Source organism: Notothenia rossii (genome assembly GCF_949606895.1).
Source record: "Notothenia rossii genome assembly, chromosome: 3".
NCBI classification, from domain to species: Eukaryota; Metazoa; Chordata; class Actinopteri; order Perciformes; family Nototheniidae; genus Notothenia; species Notothenia rossii.
The window spans coordinates 75,026,213-75,049,426 of NC_136901.1; the positions used below are offsets into that span (position 1 = coordinate 75,026,213).

At 40.8% G+C, this 23,214-nt stretch overlaps 1 protein-coding gene across 3 annotated transcripts in view; it reads right to left on the reverse strand.

The window, feature by feature from the left end:
- Nucleotides 1-986: 986 nt before the first annotated feature.
- spock1 (SPARC (osteonectin), cwcv and kazal like domains proteoglycan 1) overlaps nt 987-23,214 on the reverse strand; it is an 83,997-nt gene continuing 61,769 nt past the window's right edge. For all 3 annotated transcript variants that reach the window (XM_079668121.1, XM_079668119.1, XM_079668120.1), the window contains exons 7-12: nt 20,864-20,984; nt 6,488-6,607; nt 5,850-6,071; nt 5,156-5,218; nt 4,324-4,461; nt 987-2,415 (exon numbers count right to left, since the gene is read on the reverse strand). In XM_079668121.1, the coding sequence (XP_079524247.1) occupies nt 2,216-2,415; nt 4,324-4,461; nt 5,156-5,218; nt 5,850-6,071; nt 6,488-6,607; nt 20,864-20,984 (864 nt within the window). In that variant the 3' untranslated portion in view covers nt 987-2,215. The remainder of the gene's footprint in view (nt 2,416-4,323; nt 4,462-5,155; nt 5,219-5,849; nt 6,072-6,487; nt 6,608-20,863; nt 20,985-23,214) is intronic.

The window sequence follows — 23,214 nt, forward strand, 5'->3', positions numbered from 1 at the left end:
CAGAGCAGGATATCCCTTAAATTAGCCGGTTGCTGGTGGGGGATTCATATTAACCCAAGAACCATGAGTGTTTACAATCTTCACAAATAAATCTAAAATAAGTGTAAACACAAAACTGGCCAAGGTTGTCTTGAAGGAGATATAAGCTGTGTTTTCAAAACATTTAAAAAAAGACAGGAAAAGACAACGAATATGCTAACTTATGAGATACATCTCCAGTTCAAGGAATCATTTGAAGTTGGTTCCATAATGTATGCAAGGTAAAGGAAAACGCCGGATTCAATGCAGATAAAAAGGCAGCACCTCATGTAATGAAAGTGAGCGGATGAGAGATTTTCTTCACAGCTTTTGTCATGTAGCCTGACGACAGAAGACCCTGCACTAACCAGGGTCCCAGAATTGGGTAATTATACCCCACAAAACTACTGGCATAATTGAATGCACATAGTTAAATTCATCGCCTACTGTATCTGACAGAGTGTGGAGTGAACTGCTGAATAGGCGGTTTCAAGGCAGAAGACTCTGTCGTCCTTTTAGCCTTCGATTGTTGGTACAATGTGTTTTCAAAGTGCTGAGCGGGCTGTTTTAGCCCAGTGGGGTCAGCTGTCCCATTAGCCAGTGAGATTACAAAAACACTAATTAAGCTTTTATGTTGTTTTGGGTACTGCTGGCTTTGTGATTCTCCTTCTCTCAAAGGCAAATGATAAGATGTTTTTGCTGCTTCCATTTATGTTTGCTTCTAACAGGAAAGGCTGCTTTCTCAAGGTTGGAAAGGTCAGCATTGATGGAGGGCTTTGATTGTTCCACTGCAGAGAAACCGAGCGTCGGAGACAATAAAACCAAAAACAATATGAAACTCATATGAATGTGGTTGTGGTTTCGCAGTGAGGAAAGTGATGTGTTTTTATTTCATCATGCTTGAAATAAGATGAAATGTGAGGCTTGTGCGGATCATCCGGAAAACAACAGACACATGGACACAGACCTAAGGTTCAAAAGACACCCAAAGTGCCACTTTACTTACATTTTCAAAGTTACAAATAAAAATTCACTTAGTTGACATAGTGAGGATTTCAATTTTAAATCACAAACATATCCAGTGTTGCGGGGCGGAGCAGAGCCTCGTCTCTGCTTGCCGGACTTCATGTGTCCTCCCAGCTCAGGAGCAGCTTCTTCCTCTAGTGTCTGTGCACAGCCAAACAGCCTCAGAAGCCCTACTGACCAATTAGCAAAAGAAGCTGGCTGAAACGCCGCACGTTTGGACTGTAGGCCTTGCAGTTCTCTTTTCTACAGTGCTATCGCTCTGCAACGCAACTTCCTATACCTCCTGAGAATGGGAGAAGAACCAAAAAGACACTAGACAGAATCAACATAGCAACAAAGTATTGTAGCAGCCAAATAGGCATCACTTTCTGTTTGAGATGCATAGAGCTAGACATGGCCAGGTAATTCTCTCTTTTACAGAAACACGATGAGAAACATGCAACAACAACGACAATACATCATTAGTCTCATTGCTTCCTGGGCTTTCTGGGACATTCAAGATCAACGATTAAATAATTTGCAATCCTCCATGAAATAACAGCAAGAGAGGGAGCATCTCAGAGCCTGGGAACGTGTTGAGGGAACATCTTTGAACACTGGAAGGAGCCCGACAGTGAAACACAAATCATGAGTATGAGGCTGCTGATGAAGAACAGGGTGGGTTCAGTTTGCTATCTGGCCTACCTGGAGGAAACATATTTACATCCGGTACATCAGCTTATATCTGGGCTCACAGACTGACCAGAGGCTCTGACATAACAGACAGACAGGGACAGGAAAGAGGGACAGGATAAGAGAAAGAAGGAGATAGAGGGAGAAAGTAGAGAAGTCCATTTCAGAAGAGGTCAATGATTACAGGTTTAGGGGAAGGTAGAGGCAGAAAGTGGAGCAAGTGGAGTCTTGACAGTTGTTGGTGAAATGTAATAGGTTTTCTGTTTTGAGTCTGTGAAACACAAAAGGAAGACGTCTAATGAGGTTCACTGAAGAGAGTCACATGGATAAGAGACAGGGATCACAAGAGCAAGTTCAGGAGCCAAAAGATGGGCTGCTGCCAAAGTAACTGGAGGAGGAGGAGGAGGAGGAGGAGGGGGGGACATTGGAATGGCTTCAGATCTGTGCTGAGTTAACGGAGATTCCTGGTCGGCTGATGGTAAAATAAGATGAAGCGGAGCTACCACACGTAGCCAATCTCGTCATCCTTATCGTCTTCCTCGTCTTCCTCGTCATCCTCGATGGCTCCTCGGGGGTGAATCCGGCCCCGCCTCTTCTTCTGCCGGCTCCGCCCACTCTGTGATGGCTCCTCCTCCTGGTCGCCAAGGAGGATGACAGCACCGCCGCTGCCGAAATCCCCCGATGTCTCCTGGTCCTCATCTGTAGGGAGATACAAAACACAGATAAGCAAACAGGTTGAAACACAGGATCCCTGAGTGTGTAAACGGTGACAGACTAATGTGGGGGTCCGAGGATCAGGGTCTCACTCTTTGATGGTAAATGCTGCCGGGGACTGTGTGACCTTAACAGTTCATGAGAGATTTGCTAAAGGTTGTCTAGTATACTCTGCACACATTCAGGGAATTCATATTATCTGGCACAAAGTTTGTACATACCTTTTTGGCATGTATAGCGCTTTTGTATTTAGCACAATCATACATTGTGTTAAATACTAACGAGCCAATCTTAAATGTGTTTAGTTCCTCATTGTGCATAAAAGCAGCCGAACAGAGCTGCTAGCATGTCGACTCTGAAGCCGTGCTTCCATTGCATCCCTGCCAGACTCCAACCGACTCCATTTTTTAACTTTACTCTATTTTGTTTTGATCCTCCACTTAACACATCACAATGCAGAGTCAAGAGGTTGCATATTTAGTCAGCCTCTGTGCTAAAAGCTTAGTAACATCAGGTTACATTTGCAAACAATTTTGCAAATGTAACTGTGCAAACAGCAGTCATTATCTCCGCAGCAGCCTCCAGCATTTTGTGAAATTGGGACGTTAAAATCCTTCTGAGTTAAGTTCCTATCAGCCTTTTCACACCTAGGTACAAGTGTACTCAGGCTGAGTGGCACTTACAGTGTTAAAGTCAGTTTGGTGTCCTTGTGTTTAGACTACTGAACGGAGAGCTGCTGCATTACTAGTTTTTTCTTTGCAAGGCAGAATAAAAAAGATCCAGGCTGCTGCAGCCTAAACTTCTTAGACCGGAGACAAAGGGCTGTTGCTGTCTATGTGTGTGTGTGTGTGTGTGTGTGTGTGTGTGTGTGTGTGTGTGTGTGTGTGTGGGTGTGTGTGTGTGTGTTTGCGGTGAGTGTGTGTGTGTGTGTGTGTGTGTGTGTGTGTGTGTGTGTGTGTGTGTGTGTGTGTGTGTGTGTGTGTGTGTGTGTGTGTGTGTGTCAGGCTCTGGAGAGACACCTCATCAATATTGGAAGGTGCAATTACTGGCTTTGGACTAGACTGGCATTCCAGTGAGCTGTAATCTGTGACTGTGAGCTGGCTGTGTGATTGATAATCAGTATATCTGCCTCCATCCTTTCTTGCTAATTATTGTTCTCCTTTTCCACAAAGAAATCCCATGGCCATTGATTTGCAGCAAAGTGCCTCTATTGGCTTTTTGACCATTCCCTTTGAATATCCACCCCTGGCTATGGTGGAGCTATAGATCTGACATATCAAAGCACTTAATTATATATATTCCTTGTTTGAATGCATTTCCTTGGATGCCAACATCAGCCTGCAGTATGCGTTTACCCTCCTATAAAAGATGCTGCTCAGTCATTGCTTTTAATTCATGTAAACAACCACACTTTTGACGCTGCTCTCTGCTGACAAGTGTGACGGAGTTTCTTACTTGACTTGCAGGAAGCTGGTGTTTATCAAAGCTAAATGAGCAGAATATCAGAGGCAGATAACATCAGGCACATGACTGATAGTAAACCAGCCAAACCCCAGAGGCATGTTATCTATTTCATAAATATTTACTGATGTTTAGATACCGCTAAAGATAGTAAGGAAGGGAAGCGAGTAGATCTCTGATACCGAGATATTGTGGTACTGTTCAAGTTTCAGTGGTACGTTATGTTCAAACGGGAGCTCTGCAACACAACCATACCCCTTGTTAAGCTATAGATGGATGAGTGTGTGTGTGTGTGTGTGTGTGTGTGTGTGTGTGTGTGTGTGTGTGTGTGTGTGTGTGAGTGTGTGTGTGTGTGTGCGTGTGTGTGTGTGCGTGTGTGTGTGTGTGTGTGTGTGTGTGTGTGTGTGAGTGTGTGTGTGTGTGTGGACTTACCGCAATTGGGGTTGCCTTGTTTTCTGGATCCAGCGATCTCATTGCCGTATTTGTCCACACACCAACACTGGGCGGTGCTGCTGTGACACTGCGTTGGTTTGAAGTAACCCTCCTCAGTACACCGGGGAATATAAGAGCCTAAAGATGGTAAGTAAGGGCGGGATGGAAGAAGGGAATAAAAGGTGAGACAGAGTAAACAGCAAGAAACAAAAGGGCGGAGAACAGAAGATTAATGTGATTCTTCATTTCCTGTAGTTGAGACCACAGTTCTTATGTATTCAGAGGGGGATATCGGCAATCAATTACTGCTGTGAAGGTTGCAGGACAACAACCATACATCCTGCTTAAAGGGAAGCAGTCACTTTCAATAACAAACACACACACACACACACACACACACACACACACACACACACACACACACACACACACACACACACACACACACACACACACACACACACACACACACACACACACACACACACACACACACACACACACACACACACACACACACACACACACACACACACACACACACACACACACACACACACACACACACACACACACACACACCTACTTCTGTTACCTTCATTTGACCCAGCCAGACTGAAAGATCCGCCCGCAGGCGACAGATGAAATGTGTACAAAATGTCAGGATGTGCTTTATAGTGGGTGTCTGTTTAATGCTGCTGATTTATATTCTCTGCTCCAGACAGTTGGAAACAGTGAAAGCTGGTAATGCTCGGCTATTTGTTTGTTTGTTTGCAATAAATGAGTTAATGTAGGAGTCAGTGAGTGACAGCTGTCAATCATCCAGACTGACCTATGAGGCTCTTCCTCCGACTCTGATTCTGGATCCTGCTCTTCTCCGCTTGGCAGGGCAATCCTACAACCAAAACACAAAAACATTTTAAATAAAAGGGCTTGTTTTTCTTCTAAAACTACAACATTTTTCCCGTCTTACCATCTACTCTATATACGCTACACTAACATCTTATTGATTTCTTGTATTGGACACCCTTTTATTTCTCCAAGCATTATCCTCAATTGCATCTTCTCATCGACTAACAATTTATAATCTCTGTCTACCTTTTATTTAGTTTATTTCTCGATTCATTATCCGCTTAAAAGACCACAATCTCTGTACACAATGCACATTTTAAAGAAATAGGTACCAGTATTGAAATGTTTATGTATTTATGTATTTTTGTGACATTATTGGGACATTTTCATCCAATTTATTTCAAATTGTTGGAGGGTTTTACATCTCATTATGTCTAAGGACAGAGGGTGTTGTTTTTCTCATACTGATATTCTGCACAAACTGTGCTGTTGTATTTTCTGTAAAGTGTCTTTACTGTAGGGTATTTTTTATTATATGTAAAGCACTTTGGCTCGACTAAAAATCGTTTAAAAATGTGCTATATAAATAAAACTTGATTTGATTTGATTATTGCCTTTCTCATCTAAACGTTTCCAGCAATTCTTAATTGGTTTTGCCCTTTCCCCCTCCTCACCCGCAGGTTTCTGAAAGCAGTAGCACCACTCGTTGTTAGACAGCTTCCCGTCCTTAAAGGAGTCGCAGGAGTTGAAGAGGGGCTTCATGCACAGCTCATACTTGTCCAGGTAGATGGCGCTCAGCTCTGATTGGTCCAGCAGGAGGTCGAAGTTCATGTCAAGCTTGTTGAACATCCAGCCCAGAGAGTCCTTACAGATGGGCAAGATGCTGGTGTCAAAATCTACAGGAGGAAAAAGAAGATAATGAAATTGAACAGGTTGGAACATTTTGAAGTATCAAACTGGGTGAATCGGAGTGTGTGCAGTGGCCCATCTGACATGTGCTCAGACATTACAGAAAACATCGCAGGGTCGCTGTCAACAGCAACCCTCACGAGGACTGAAAAGCGTGGCGCTGTCAACAGGAAAGGGCTGCCACACACACACACACACACACACACACACACACACACACACACACACACACACACACACACACACACACACACACACACACACACACACACACACACACACACACACACACACACACACACACACACACACACACACACACACACACACACACACACACACACACACACACACACACACACACACACACACACACACACACTTTGTGGGGTCATGTACTCACGTCCAGTGGCAGAGTCGAGGCTGTCGGAGGATTTGAGGTCTCTGTTGGCATCAAGATGGAGAACTCCAAACCAGTCCTTTAGTCTTGCAGCCAAACTGTGGAGCTCTGTGTCGGTGCAGGCTACACACACACACACACACACACACACACACACACACACACACACACACACACACACACACACACACACACACACACACACACACACACACACACACACACACACACACACACACACACACACACACACACACACACACACACACACACACACACACACACACACACACACACACACAGAGAAAGTAATGAGAAGAGGAGAAGCTGTCAATCTTCTGCTGTCATCAGCGAGAAAAAAAAGAGTTGTTATATTCCTTATCCAAACTTTCCTTTCAGTTCTGCTGTGTACTTTGCCTCCCTGTGTTCTTCCCTTTTCCTTTCTAATCACACTCTTCTCCTTGAGTACACACAGCGGAGTCATAACACACTGAACTGCTGCTATCTCTTGACAGTTACCATAGGAACCCAATACAAATACAGTAAACACACATCGGAGTTTCCTCTTCTGCTGGCCCCTCTTTCGGTTGAATATTGACCATGTGATGTTCTTGTTCAGATGATTGATTTGATCCACATGGGAAACCACACACTCACGCTCGCAGTCACAAACACACAACTGACAGACAAAGGTTTGATTGAAATCCCAAATGTCATTTGAGTGAGAGGACTCTTGATAGTTCTCCACGGCGGAGATTAATCTGTGTTTGTGTTTTTTATGCGTGAGCAAACTCCTCTGCGGCACAACAAAAGTCAGCGAAATAACGCTGTCATGCAAGTTGATTCTTCTCTCCATGCAGCAACCCACAAAGAGCTGAAACGGAGAATCACATTTAGTGATAGCCCTAATTCAAAGTATAAACCATCCTCTGTCAACAACACATCCCTGGTTCCCCCAGCCCTGTGGGACTGACAGGGTCTGCCTGCAATCCGAGGAGACTCCCCTCCCCGCCTGTCTCCCTCCGCGTCTCTCTCTGTCAATCTCCGTCCTCCTTTCTCCCCCTCCTGCATGTGATTGACATATATTTTTTTCTGTTTCTTTTGAGAGCCTGATAAATGTGCCTGAAGGACAAGAGCTATTTTCCACCTCTCGCTGAGCCTTCCGATCCAAGACGCTCCAGCTTTGTCGTGACTTATAGAAAATGCAGAAATAGGTTGTTAGTATTCATGTGGCGGCACTGTTATTTCAGAACTGAGGCAGTTTGCTGGGAAACATGCAAAGGTTCAGAGCGTTTAAAGAGTCTAAAGACAAACAATTTCATCTTGATAAAAAACGTCTCGTTCCTGGTTATCCTATCAGATATCATAAAGGAAGGAAAATGCAAATGCACTGAATCCTACAGACATATCAGGCAGAGGTGAAAGATAATATCCCTCTAAGTCTGTCTCTAACACATACACACTCTGAGATACACACACATATTTAATTGAATAGAGCAGATTGGTCCCTGTGTGTGATACCTGGATCACACGTTGCTCACACATGCCACAGAGCCAGCAGGACACCAGGCTGAGAGACGTTTCTGTCACTCTTCTCCATTCTGTGGCCCAACCATGTCCTGCGTCCTGGCAGAGAGGCCTCATGTTCAGACACTCACACAGACAGACACACTCATTTTATAGTAATAGTTGTGTCATTATTGCGGCTTCTATAAAACAGAGGAGGCCCCGGGTAAGTGACTGGAGCCGAGGAGAGGGCCGATAACGTATTACTGGCTGGCTATCTGTGTGACATTACCTCTTGAATCCCAAGGTGGTCTTTTTATGTGTGTGTATGTGTGTGTGTGAGAGTGATATAACCCTTCAGGAGGATACAGATAACATTTCGGAGGGCTCTTCATTTCCACGGTCAGAGAGAGAGAGCAAAATACAAACAGCCACCAGATTATCCGTCCTCACCTCCGAATTAAAATTCTTCCCGAAGAGTCGGCAGCATATTACTCTTTCTTTATCACTTATTCGTTTGAGCGTTCCTCCTCCTCACACCAAGTTTTACCCCCATTGTTTTCCTTTCTGTTCACGCTCGCTGCCATTTGAGGCACTCGCTGCTTTTTGGATTCCTTTGTTGCCTTTCAGGACTTCTTCCGCATCTTCCTCCATTGCCTTTTCACTTCCAACCTCTCTCGCCGTCACTTTTCTGAGATTCAATAGAGGCCACTTATCACTCCTGGCTGTACCTTCCTCAGTTTCTCCTAAACTTAGAGGAACCGCTTTGATATGCCACGCTCTTTCATTTCTTTCTCCCCTCTAAATTGCTTTGAGTGCTTTATTTCCCATCTTTCCCCTCGCACATCCCCCCATGGAGTCCAAAGATTGTGTCTGTTTTTCTCTTTGATATCCTCTGTCCCTCTCCCTCCACTTTTTTCACTTTTGTCTCCACTGCTCTCTCCATCTGTCCCTCTCAAGTCTCTCGGACTATGCAGTACGCCCAACAATGAGTCTCAATAGACCCCTCTTATCTCCCTCTTTCAATTTGACCCAAATAGTTTTGGACGGGCCCGACACTGCTGCCCGTGTAAGGACTCCTTTTGTTGAGCAATGAAACAGAAAGCTGGAAATGAAACCATTCACGCACTGAAGGACACAACACACAGATAAAATGGCCTGTTAACCATTCCCCTCTTGTTCTCTCTCTCCCTCTCCCTCTCTCTCTCTCTCTCTCTCTCTCTCTCTCTCTCTCTCTCTCTCTCTCTGAGCCCCAGCAGGGTCAGGCAGGCTTAAAGATGTCAGACACACAGCCAAGATCAAAGTCACACCATGGGCAGTTACAGCGATTACACCGTTATGGCAGAACTCCATTTGATGTGTGACTCAACAAGTGATGTTGCTGCTGTCAGTAGAAATCAAGTGTCTCCTAGTTATTATATCAGACAACACTCACAAAGTTTAACTCAAGGAAAAAGTGGGTCATGCCATGGCTGGAGCCGTAGTCTTTTTTACTCTCGACCCTAAAACTAAAGTCACATTTGCTAATTATGGATGTTTTTTAATGTAGTTTGGATGAAGGTCTACTCAACATAAAGAACCAGGCATTATGTATCCATATTCATCTTCTCTCTAGACAGCAATCATGTTATTTTGGAAATGTTGTTCAGCTTTTCAAATTCTGTCCTCTAAATCTTTAGAAGTTAACAACATAAATGTTAAAATAGTTTTTGTTCAGCTTGTTTTTTTTTCAATTATTTGCTGTTTTTGTTGTAAAATCCTTATTGTTACCTTTGTATGTCTAAAATAATAGCAAGTGAAAATCAACCTGAAAAGTAAAATCTGTGTTTGGTATTCCTGCTCACGACTTAATAATATGTGATATATATATATATATATATATATATATTGTTTCATATTACAGTATATTATATATTAACTTGTGATAAGGGGGCTTCAATAGACATTGCTTCATTGTATTTTAGCAATCATGTTGCAAAAAGGAGATAAAGCATGCCACTAAATGAACATTTTGTCTGCAGGATTGTTCAAAGCCTTAGCCATTATTCATTTGACAAAATATGTTTCTATTATGAATGAATTTGACTTATATTATGCTTAATGAAGCAGTTGTTGAGTTTTGCAATGTTTTTAATTAATTTGGCTATTGTTCACTTTTTTTCCCAAGGGCTTTTTAATGTTTTTCATTAATGAAAGGCCCAGAATGTCACTTAGCAGTGGTATGGAAGAGACTCTATCAAATCATAACTGGAACAACTGGTTTGTTGAGAAAACAAAAGTTTGGCAGCTTCAAAGAAATGGAGTCCCTCCGGTGTTAGATTGGGTGATTTGTATGTGTTTGCAACTGTTGAATATAATATAGACGGTGATATAAAATTGGCAGCCATGTGAACAGTTGGAAGCTTTTGGCTAAGAGGTTGCCATTTAAGCATTTTAGATCTGAAATGAGAACCGGGGGTAACCTTAAACCAAACAACTACTTCATAATTGTTCCAATGGACCTGCTCACATGCACAGAGACAAAGATACAGTGTGGAAGTTGCCAGATCTTAAGCTGTCAGCTCCACTTCCAACACAACACAGATTGTTTGACAGTGAGCTTTTACAAAGGATTGGCGCTGGTATTAGACATGCAGACACGTCGGCTGCTTTCAGACCGGAGGAGAATAACAATCGATCAGAGCTACAGGTCAAATATCAAACTCTGAATCATAGCTGGGAATTCTCCTTCCCTCTCACCGAGAACTTCCTCACTCCTGCTGTCTGTCACGTCTGCTAACTCAGATCACTAGAAACTGGCCGCCAAGAAAACCTGCACGCTTTCAGTTTTCACAGACTGACGTATACGCTGGAACTTTCATCTAAACATGGAAAAGTCAAGATTACCGAAGCCATCACAGGAGATAAAACGTAGAAACAGGGTTTCAGCTACAGTTCTTGCCAAAAAGAGAAGAATATAATAAGTTGTGTGTAAATGATGAACAGCTTACTTCTAGTCTGTACTAAGTAAATGTGAAATATGCAGAATTTTATGGAAACGTATTAATCATTTTTTATCCAACCTTTTTTCACCACAGATAAAGCCCCTTGACAACAAAGAGCTGTTTTACGTGACTGATAACCAAACGTGTCCTGTTAAACAATACATTAAATCAAAGGGGATTTGGACAATTATTATGATTTATAACAAACCATTATATTAACTCTCCAGACTCTAGCCTCCTCTTTTATTGGCACAAGTATGCAACAGAGTAGCTCCACCACCAGATGTTGTGGTTGTGACTGCTATTAGGAGGTGATGGAGTGCAGCATTCCCAAATTACATTCAGTCACAATCCCTCCAGGCAGGTTAAGGTCATGAGAAAAGTGTGTCCTCCAGACTACTAATACATAACTTCCACCATCAGGAGACGTCAGGCTTTGTATCCATCCATGGGTCACCTTTATCATTTATAAATGATTCATTAAGTTTGTCATATAAAAGAGAAGGAGTGGCTCTAAATCCACTGACAGAGGAACAGAGTGTGGTGATCACCTTGAGACAAAAGGAGCAGGGTCTGATCAGATCAAGATGAAAGGCAGATGGGAAGGAAGAAAGGAGGGATGGGAGTTGGCCGAGTGGGGTGACACCTTTTTAACAAGGTAGCAGGAGGAGAAAGAATGGACACTCAGATAGCAGATATGGAGGAGATAGAAGGTCAGATTCATTAAAAAGATACAAGAGTGTGTTTCATTTTCTTTGCCTCAAGCTATCAGCTCTCCAGAACAATCTCACTGACGGTGAGCTAAGGTTAGCCGAGATAATGATCAGCAATACAGCGTCTCGCGTACAGAGAGACAGGTTCGTGAGACAGGTACATAGAGAGAGACGGAAAAAACATAACCCGTTCAAGTTTTAAGTTTAGGAGTAAGACTACTATTTTGTAAATGTAGGTATATGTATTGTATGAATTTAAGACATTTGTTCTCATTCAACCATTTAACTTGGATGTAGGTTCAGATTTAATTCAGGCCTACATTCAGCTAAACATGTCATCCAAAAAACAGTAACAAATGACCATTTCAAAAGTGATTATTTTGAGTGTTTTCTGAACTGCCGTGTCTCCAGCCAAATGCCTGGCAAAGGCTTTTTTAGACTCCTGCTATAAAGGAGTTAGGATTTAAAGGCTTTTACACCTGCGCTCTTCCCTAATATGACATGCCCATGTGGGAGTAGATAGCGAAGACACTCTAGCAGTCTGGAGAAGAGGGCTAATAAGCAAAATAAGACCTGCAAAAGTGGACTGAGGTAGTGTAATCCCTTTAGTGTGTGTAGCCACACCAGATTAACAGCCTAAATAAGTACATTTGCTGTGTTAAGTATTTGGTATTTGGAGCAGTTTGCTTACAAATGGGACTAGATGCAGACTACAGGGTCACTTTATATCAGCCGAGTTTTGCTGCATGGCTGTTAATGTTGGATATATATTTTAAGTTCACAGTAACTGCCAGTACTCATGGTTCTGCAGCCATTAAACCACCAGTATAATGTCTTTTTTTACCGTTTTCCTCGCTCGCCAATAGTCATTACACCCTGAATATATAATGTGAAACTGGCATCGTTACAAAAACACTGGTGACTACCGGAAGTCTCTGGTGTGACATTTGGATCCCACTCATCCTGGCCCCACAACACAGCTTGTCAGAAACCTAAACACATTGTTTGTTTGAAATGCTTGAACAAAAAAAACAATGCAGCTTTTTTTCTTCCAGCGTGGACAGTCCCAAGAGGAAATACTAAAACAGCTTCACATTCATTCTTCACTGTATTCAGCAATCTGGAAAAAATCCCTACGAAATTGGCATGTGTTAGGAGAGGATAGGAAGTGTGGAGGCAGAAGAGAGGCGAACACAATATGTCCTCCTGTGCGCTCTCCATGCAGAATTGCCAGGAGAAATTACATTCAGCCTGGGATTTATCTCCATTCGGTCTCCTCCAGTTTGTTTTGTTTTTTGTCAACTATTATTGGTAATAGAAAATATCCGTACACCTAGGATGGACTTTAGCCTTTACACATGATCACCAGCTGAATGGCTTTGTGTCAGCTAGTCATTATTTTATGTGAGAGAGTGACAATGTTCAGCCTCATAGCAGTGCTGCCTCGGGGGTTGAATGACTGATCAAATTAAATCTCAGTACCTCTTTGTCAACGTGTTAACCTTTGCTGCCAAACACGCAAACAGCATCAATAGCTTTCTTCTGCGCTAATCAGGTTTTGGTGGTCATTTAGATGGATCTTATTTAGTCATTAAAATAAAGATTACACCAAATGTAGTAATCAGTACATGCAATTAACCTGCAACAGTTATCTTTTATATTTCTTCTTCTTCTCATTATCTTCATTGTGTAATACATTTGTGACATCTGACCGAAAATGTTATTAAGGAAAGTATTTAAAAAAAAAATATTTATAATTTTTTTGTTTCTAAAAAAAGGGCAGCAAAATGTGAGAAATCCCCAAAAGTGGATGAGAAATGTAAACACAACACTGCAAAAATCATGCATTTGAGAGTAGAGAGAGAAAATGAATGAGCAACACACAGATTAGAGAGTGTGTGATAGATGGGACTGACAAACACACAGTTGTATGTTCCCCACCTGAATAATAAAGGTCAGTCATTTTGGTTGAAGCAAAGGTACTCAAAAAAATGATATTTGAAGCCTTCCATTCTGAATTCCACTCTCAAATCAAAAACAATATCCGCCCCACACTCCAGATCAATTGCACACTGCAGCACACACTGTACCAAAATTGGAGGACTGAGTGAGAGAGACGTAAACACTCAGATTCACCTACAAGCTGCTTGTGAAATACTTCCCTCTACTTCCTCCTCAATTCTTATAAAATAATCTACTCTTCTTAAGGTGTCACATTTCTACCGTCTGTTGAATCTGAGATTTCTCTCACACACAGTAGTGGACAATATGACACAAATTACCAGTGCTTGAATTGGAAAAAAAAAGGTGCCAGTACTCTAAATCAGCAACTGTTTCAAGTCAATTTATTTATACAGCCCAAAAACAAGTATTTGGCTCAAAGTCATATAGTAGCCTATATCCTATAATGCTGGTGGGTTTGTCTCTTTACTGTATATTTTAGAAAGGCTCACTGTACTTAAACAAAATACCGGCCCAATTCAAGCACGGCTAATTACTCATTAAATGTCTCAGTACGAGAGTCTGTATTTATGGCAGAGACTGCTGTATTCTTCACTAATTTTTATTTTAAATAAATACAAATGATAATACTAATATGGGTAATATCTAAAATGCATTGGTTATTTCTCCTGCAGTTTCACAACGCTACATTAGAGACTCTTATAGTGAATAATAAACATGTTGAATGTGGTTGAATGGTCAAAAAGATCACATCCAACTTATTTTCCTAAAAACTTTTCCCTAATGTTATGAGGTCTAGGAAATATGTTAGGGTCTCAGCCATAGTCTATACCTCTCATATAGCCTTTCCTTGTGTGTGTGTGTATGTGTGTGTGTGTGTGTGTGTGTGTGTGTGTGTGTGTGTGTGTGTTCCATGCCCTCTTCTCCTGTGGTCTCCCTTTGTCTTCCATAGACTGCATGTTGTCGTCCTCTGTGTCGGGTGTGGCTCTCCTACTCCGGAGGTCCAGAAGCTAGCGCATCTGCATTTCATAATGAAATAAACTGCAACACAATATCGACCTTGGCTTTCCTCACAGTTAAAGATTGTTCTGTCTGCCACAGTTGGAGCCACACTCTTAGGAAGTATTTTTGCAGAACTCCTGTATTTGTGCTCCTGCGCAGGCAAACATGACATCAAAGTGGGCTTGAGCCCCTGCCCTTTTTCTTCCTCCAGAGAAAGTGCCCTTTCCCCCCCCTTTTTTTTAATTTCAATAAATAAATAAATATATATCTACTGCTGTTTGCACACAGTTTTACTTTCCAAAAATATATTGATTGAATACAAAATAAAAACATCAGGTCGGGAGACTAGACTGTGAAGTTCCGATGCTCTCTCCCCTCCTTCCCTCCCTCCACGTCTCGCGCACAGCGGTGCGGACAGTCATCGGCAGTTCCTTCAGACAGACAGGTAGCAGCACCTCCCACCTTAAAGTCCCATGTTAGGCCAGCTTTTCTTGGCTTGTTTGAAGCTGAGTGGTGATGAACAAATGACTAAGCTGCCAGTGCCTCGAGTTTACAGCCTATTAGCCAAAAGACAAAAACAAATATAGCCTAGTTAACTAAGGTAGGCTACTAGCTAATGGATAAGTTAGCTCAAGGTTTAGCTAAGGCAATTTATCATGGGCATACAGGCTAATGTAGCCTACTGTACTTAAGGGGAGACACTACAGGTGAGTACAGTAACATTTGTATCTAATAATGTCATCACAATCGCCACATTGATATGCAAATTAGGCGTTAACTCGTACACTAGTAATAAAGTAGCCTACTATCTTATCTCTTATCTTATCTTAATTAAAATGCGCTAATTTGCATGCAGTTACCAAGGCATTGCAGGTGAAAAGCATAAAACAAAAAACCAACAAAAAAACATATCACCTCACAACTTCCCCACATAGTTACCCAGCTAGCGGGGAACGTTCTCACAACTTTGGCTAACGTTACCTATTGGTTCTAACAAGGTTTTAAAGAAACGTTTTCATCTGATGTTCAAAGAACCTTTTTAGGATGTTTATTTGTTCAAATAATGTTCCTATAAGGTTTAAGGTTAACTAAGACATAATGTTTTAACTGCAACATCCAGAGGATGTTTTGAAGATGTTATTGAGGCCTGAGATGACAGAACGTTTTTTTATAAAATGTTCCTTTCATGTGATATGTTAACAAAGGTGGAACGTTTGCCTCTAACATTCTAAGGACGTGTTTTGGACGTTGTTGGGGTAACACATTACAGATGTTCTTTTATAGAACATTCCCTCAATGTTACATGATAACCAAAGAAGAACATTTTGGAAGCAACATTTGGATAATGTTTTCAGGAGGTTATTATTTTTTTATAAAATGTTCCTGTGATGTGAAATATTAACACGGTCATGGTCAACGTGTGGCGTGTGGTGCAGTGGGTTGAGCGTTGGTGTTCGGATCAGCGGGTCACAGGTTCAAACCCCACTGCATTCAGCATGTTGTTGTGTCCCTGGGCAAGACACTTCACCCCAAATTGCTCCTGTGGGGATTGTCCACAGTATTGAGTATGTAAGTCGCTTTGGATAAAAGCATCTAACAAGTGAAATGTAATGTAATGTCAACGTCAGATTTATTTTGTAGTGCGCTTTATTTGTTTGAAAAGGATGTTTAAAAGAAATTTGATGTCACCACATTTTCCTTTTTAGAAAAAAACAAGCACGTAAGTCATGATATTGCATGTTTGCGTAGGCATGTCTGAGTTCCCAGCTAAACATAGTTGGTTCTAAAAACATTTTGAGAATGTTACCATTCATTGTTCTAGGAATGGTTTCATCGAGAAGTTTTATTTTGGTTCCTAGAATGTACTTCTGAAAGGTAGGATAACGTTCTCTAAAAACATTCTTAAAATGTTTGGTGATAACATTGTTCGAACATTATACCCCAAGTGTTTTTGTTGTTATTCACATATCTCTATTGTCATATGGATCGAATAACACTTAGAAAACCAAAGACAGACATATAGAAGAACGGACCGAATATCAATGCCCGTCACTGAAACCCCTGTTAGTGTTTGTATGTGTTTCTTTCTACTGTGTGTCTCTCTCTCTCTGCCTGCTGGTCTGCTCTACACGGCTGGGAACAATCTCCAATCAACCACACCTGCAACCTGCTCGTCAGCCACGATATTAAAACCTGCAGCCTGCACTCATTCCCTGCCGGATTGTTGCCATGAAAGGTTTGTTGTGTGCCGCTCTAGCTTTTTACCAGCATATTCTTTGACAACTTTGCCTGATTTTGCCTCACACTGATTTTTGTGTCTCTCCCAGGAGGAATCCAAGGCCTTCCACATTCCCAAGACCAGCCAGGCCTCTCTACCCACCCTGGAACAACTGTTTCCCACTGCCGCCATAACCAACCTCCACTCCCAGCACCCCTTTTCTAATAAACAAATGTTACTTTCACCAGCTGATTCTGTGTCATCCTTTTTCATGTGTTAATAGTCCAATTCCAATAGTTAAGTAAACTATCATAATCATCCTAATGACCACAGTGGTCAGTCCTCTTACCCAGGAATTTTGAGTTGAACAATTACACGAATATTATGTCTTTATGTTCTAATAATGTAAACATATTTTAGTAAATTGTTACCATAGAACATTTGCATAATTTCTTTAACATAAACCATGTTATCCTTCTCTAAAATAATAACATTCTGGCAACATAAAAAATCTAACTTGCAGCTGGAAATGTTTTCTGAACAGTAGGGCATAATGTTCTAACAATGTTATCAAAAACATTTTAAGAATGTTTTTAGAGAACGTTATCCTACCTTTCAGAAGAACATTATGGGAACCAAAATAAAAGCTTCTGGCGAAAACGTTTTAAGAACAGTAGGGCATAATGTTCTAAAAATGTTTTCAAAAACATTTTAAGAAGGTTTTCACCAAACATTTTAAAAATGTTTTTAGAGAGCGTTATCCTACCTTTCAGAAGAACATTCTGGGAACCAAACAAAAACTTCCCGCTGAAAACGTTTTAAGAATAGGAGGGCATAATGTTCTAACAATATTATCACCAAAAATGTTAAGAATGTTTTTAGAGAGCGTTATCCTACCTTTCAGAAGAACGTTCTGGGAACCAAACAAAATCTTCCCGCTGAAAACCTTCCTAGAACAATGACTAACATTCTCAGAATGTTTTTAGAACCAAACATTTCTAGCTGGGTACTTACGTCAAGTCAGTATTTCCCCCTGAAATGTTATGTTTAAATATGCAGATTAGCTTTAAATCTTTAGATGAATTCAGACATGGTAGTAAAACAAACACCATTTATAAATGTTTTTTGGAAGTTTTCTTTTCATTAGAGTGAAAGAAAACATGGAAGCTATAGGCGAAAATAAGTAAATAACAAGTACATGGAAAAACGATCTTTTTGCCTGTAATTTCGAACAATTTTGATTGTTGGCTGCTCATTTAATAACTATTAATTGTACTAGTTTGTTGTCTGCTCTTGTGCGTAGTGAATACTAGGCAATAGAAGACCATTGTCTCTGTGTTAACTGATTATTCTGTAGAATTCTGTTGAGTATTAAACAATTGCATGAGTGTGAGGGTATAAATAATAATAAATTGGTCAGTAAGTCAGAGATGTGCAACTATATTTAACTTTTTGTTTTACATTTTTTTAAATAAATTATTATGGGAAGTGCCCTTTTTCTCACTTGAGCTCCCGCCCCCCAAAATGTCTGAGCACGTCCGTGCTCCTGCGTTAACACTCTGTTCCCTGTGCTAAGTCTTTATCTCTGCCTGCCAGTCTCCGGATTCCCAGTCTCCTGCCTGCTCACTCCCAGCTCCTCGTGTCTGTCAATGCAGACCCTGGATCAGCCCCAAAAACTCTCTCCGTCTGCCTACCCTGAAAACCAAGTTTGCTATAAACCTTTTTGAACTGTCGGTGTGCTGCACTCAATATTCAACTTGAAAAATTATACATTTCAACTTTTACTTCTGAAGAATAAAGCATGTTGAAACATTTAGCTGCGTCTGAAATCACTATTACTTTGAAGCTGATGAATTTACTCTCTCACTTTTTATTTGACATCCAAATACTGAAAACTGTCATGCATGATATAATAACCTCAACAATCCTGACATTGTACAAAACACAGCTTCCTGTTTACAATCCCACAATGCAGTGTTTCATTTGAATATAGTATGTGAAAGTGACAGTTGTGAGACACCGTCATAAATAAATAAGCACAAGAAATCCGAAATGTACCTCTCACTAGAAATTACATGTAAACTAATGACGCTTTATAAAATAAACAGTAGATAGTGATTTATTCCCAACAGAGTCTTGACTAAAATCTCATCAGATGCATCAACGACCTGCTCTGACTTCACTGGTTCGTTTTACCTGCTTCTTAAATGCAAAGACCTAGACAAAATATTGGTATTCAATCTTCCTTTGCCTGAATTAATGTATTGAATTGTACTGCGATGACACCAATAATAGTGTGAATAATTAGAATAGGAGTTAATAATGAAACAAGATGATAATGTATATGAATATATTCAAGCTCAGTGAGCTCCTTGGCCTTACTCTTTCTTGAATCAAACAGTTATTATAGTTATAGAGTAATTAGTGTATCTCATCTGCCCTCCAGGCAGATGAGATACACAGATACGGCTTAACACTGATTAATAAAGATAAACTGATTAAGGTTGCGCCAGGTATTGTCTGAAGGCGTTTCTTTCAAAGTGAGCAATACAACCCCACTACCCCCCCCTCCCCACACACACACACACACACACACACACACACACACACACACACACACACACACACACACACACACACACACACACACACACACACACACACACACACACACACACAGTGGTGGTGGTGCACTGTAAAAGGGATGCAACTCTTTGCAGACGCAGGTGCTTGGTAGGAATGTGCAGACCCTGTTTGAACCCGACTATCAGTAAACACAGAGGAGTGATCGCATATACGAAACTGTTGCACTCTTTTGGCTGTTACCATAGGAACACAATCTGACATGCACAAAATGTTTTCCTCACCTACTGCCATCTCCATCTGTTTACCATTTCGTGTTGCTGATCTAATGAGAGATTCTATCATCCCTGCTATGGTGGTGGAAAGTGTAGAGACACCATTGAGAAGAAGATAAATCCAGGGAGAGAGAGGAAAATAAGAAATGACTAAGTTTAAACAGAAAACGTACAGAAAAGAGTAAAAGCAGAGAGTCTGATAGGGAAACGTGTAATGCTGTATTTTGATGTGGTTAAAGATCTGTAAATAGATTATTATTCTATTCATCCACTCCCAGAGTCAATTCCTCAGCAAATGTAACACATCATTATAGTTGCTATTGAAAAAACCTGGGGGGGATAAATAAAGTTGATAAAACACGTCTCCGTCACAGCATCACTCGCTAAATGTTACCCGTTACTCGTCATTTTTTAGCAGAAATATTTAGTTTTTATGAAATGTGTGTGATGATTTATCCGATGTGGGTCATTTTTGTCGTAATCAAAAAGTGATTAGAAAAAATGTGTGATGGACACGCACTCACACGAAGTAAAACCATCCCAGTCGAGGAAATGTGTAATGATAACAATCCATCCTTTTCTGCTGAGCTTTACGTTAGATTGCATTTCTCCTCTAGAATCTTTCCATTCATCTGCTGAAATCCGGTTTTCATGACAAACAATAAGACACACACACTCACTCCATCACTGCCCCCTGTAGCTGTCAGAAAACGGGTGGGGGTGAAGGGATGGAAGGGGAAGAAAATAACACGAGTGAGGGGAAAAGGAATGAAAGAATTTGAAGGATTACCACGGTATATGTGTGTGTGTGTGTGTGTGTGTGTGTGTGTGTGTGTGTGTGTGTGTGTGTGTGTGTGTGTGTGTGTGTGGTGTACTGTAGTAATAACTGTCTCTATCTGAGAAATTCATCTGAACCAGAAGTGACTGACAAGCTCTCCACAGCTGACATGGACACGGAGACAAAGAAGAGAAGCTACAGTATGCAACAGCCTAGATGACAAGTATTCAACATAAATCAACACCTTTTGCAATCTGTGAAGTCAGAAGGATTGTGAAAGAGTTGGCCTATTTCTAAACAAAAAGCAACGAGATATCTAAATAGTTTATTTCATTGAGCTGAGAGCTCAAGTACTCACCAGCCTTATTGTTCCTATGTGCTGGTTTGCTGTGCTCCTGACCAGGCAGACAGGGACACAGCCCGTCACACTTCACTGAGACCGTCTTCCCAGAGAGGCAGCCCTGGAACTCCAACTTACACTGTAGAAAAAACAGATTCATGAGTAATGAAGGTTTATTCAAGTTTCTCGAGGGCTGGAAACTCAGCATAAAGACACACATCGTCAGTATACTTGTCTTGGGGACTTGGCCTGTAAAAACAGTTGTACAATGTCTTTTGTGGCTCTGCAGGCGCTCTCTGAAACAATCCAGATTTAGTTTTCATGGTCATCATGCATTGGAGGTGATGGAAAACTACCTTCGTTGAGTTTCAGAGTTGAAATGGTAATTGGTTTGACCACACCAGATCAAAATATTGTTTTCTTTCCCCTTTGATGGATCTTGCACTCGGCTAAAAAAATCTGCTATTTTGCAGCCTCAAATTATGCATTTAAAGACTTGGTCAATGAACAGGGATTGAAGGTCTTATAAATAAGTACTTTTGCATTTATAATAGGGCTTTCAAACGATTAAACATTTTAATCTGATTAATCACAGCTTGAAAATGAATTAATCATGATTAATCAACATTCGAACTATGTCCAAAATATGCCATTTCTTTATGTATATTGTTGTGGGAATGGAAAGATAAATGACTGTATGTTAAATGGATATATCCGCCTTCTTTCATTTATTTAGTATTTATTATTATTTATTATTTTTTATTTATTTATTTAATTTATTTTCACAGAACAATGTTATAATAAACATACATACATGTATGTATGTTTATTATAACACAGCCCACACACCTATCAATCATCAAACCATGGGGTCTTATTTCATTACGTATTGATTTCTATCAACACGTAATGTTGTATCGATGTATATAGAGATGTACTACAGCAAAAGTATTCTCCGTCGGGACTCCCTGCAACAACACCACGCCGTTATCTTGATGCTGATTGGCCAGAAGACATTATCAAAGATGTTCTATTGAGAAGACGATCACTACGTGACAAAAGTTTTCAAAACCGTTTCTAGTCTTCGGTATTTCCAGACAAGTGGCTACTGAAATCAATCTTACTAACTGCTGTCTGTGCAATTTACTCCGCGCAAGTTGGCGGACTTTATTTTGCTTACTTTAACATCATTTTTCATGGTGGGGCTAAGCCATTTCTTGGTATGGCTGTAGCCTACCCATACCCTGGCACTGTCACTGGTGGGATGTATGGGCGGGCCATTCTGCGCATGCGTTAAATGCGCAATATTAAAAAAATATTTTAACGCAATTAATTCAACAAATGAATTACCGCCGTTAACGCGATAATTTTGACAGCATTCATTTATAATAATAATTTATAAAGCCTGCTGCTTAGTTTATAGTTTCATTTTTCAGACCTGGAAGTTGCTACTTTTTCAATTATAGTAATAAACTCCACCTTGCCATTGGCTAAAAGTCAGGACATTTTAGGGGTACTGCTGTCCCGATTACATCCACTTGCATTGAAATCTACTTTTTATATAAAATGGCAGCCGCATACACACCTTCAAATACAATGAATCTCTAGAAGAGATGAGGAAGAATGAGGAATTCTGGACACTTTGTTCACAGGATCTATTAATACTGTGCTTCAAGTATGTAATTGCAAACAAACAGAACTTTGAGTTTCCAAATGTCTTTATTGAGCTGATTGAAGGAATAGATTTGTTGAGACAGGATTGGTCATTTATCTTCGATGAACAGATGTGTGCATTAGGCAGCCATACACCATTAGACACAGAGTTGCCCGGTAAAACTGTTCTATTATTCACTGCTGTACAAACCTAATGCAATGCAAAAAGCAAGATGGACTACTTTAAAATGTAATTTAACAATATATCAAATCTCATTTCAGGTAAGTGAAGGGAAAGAAACAGTTTGAACTGTTTGTGGGAGTAAAAAAATCCAATTACAGTACAAGATCCTCCCAGGAAGAATAATGAAAACTGAAATGAGTTATGTAAATTCTGTTTGTGAGATGATGACGACAGGGTGAGACCATGACTGTGCGTTAACATCCATAAACATATCATGCATCGTACACAGGCTGAGCCATATGCTGCCGGCAGTGCCGGCACTTTCATTTCATGTTGTAGTTTAAACCCATCACTTCCTGCCTGTCACCTCCTTGATAGCGCTACTAATGTTGCTTAATGAAATTTGTTGACAACGGAACAGCGCTCTGTCCTGTTCCCAACATATTTAATTAGCTCTCTCTGGGTGGGGAGAGAGAGAGACAAAGAGAGAAAGAGAGAGAGAGAGCACAGGGAATGGATGACCTCCCCCAGT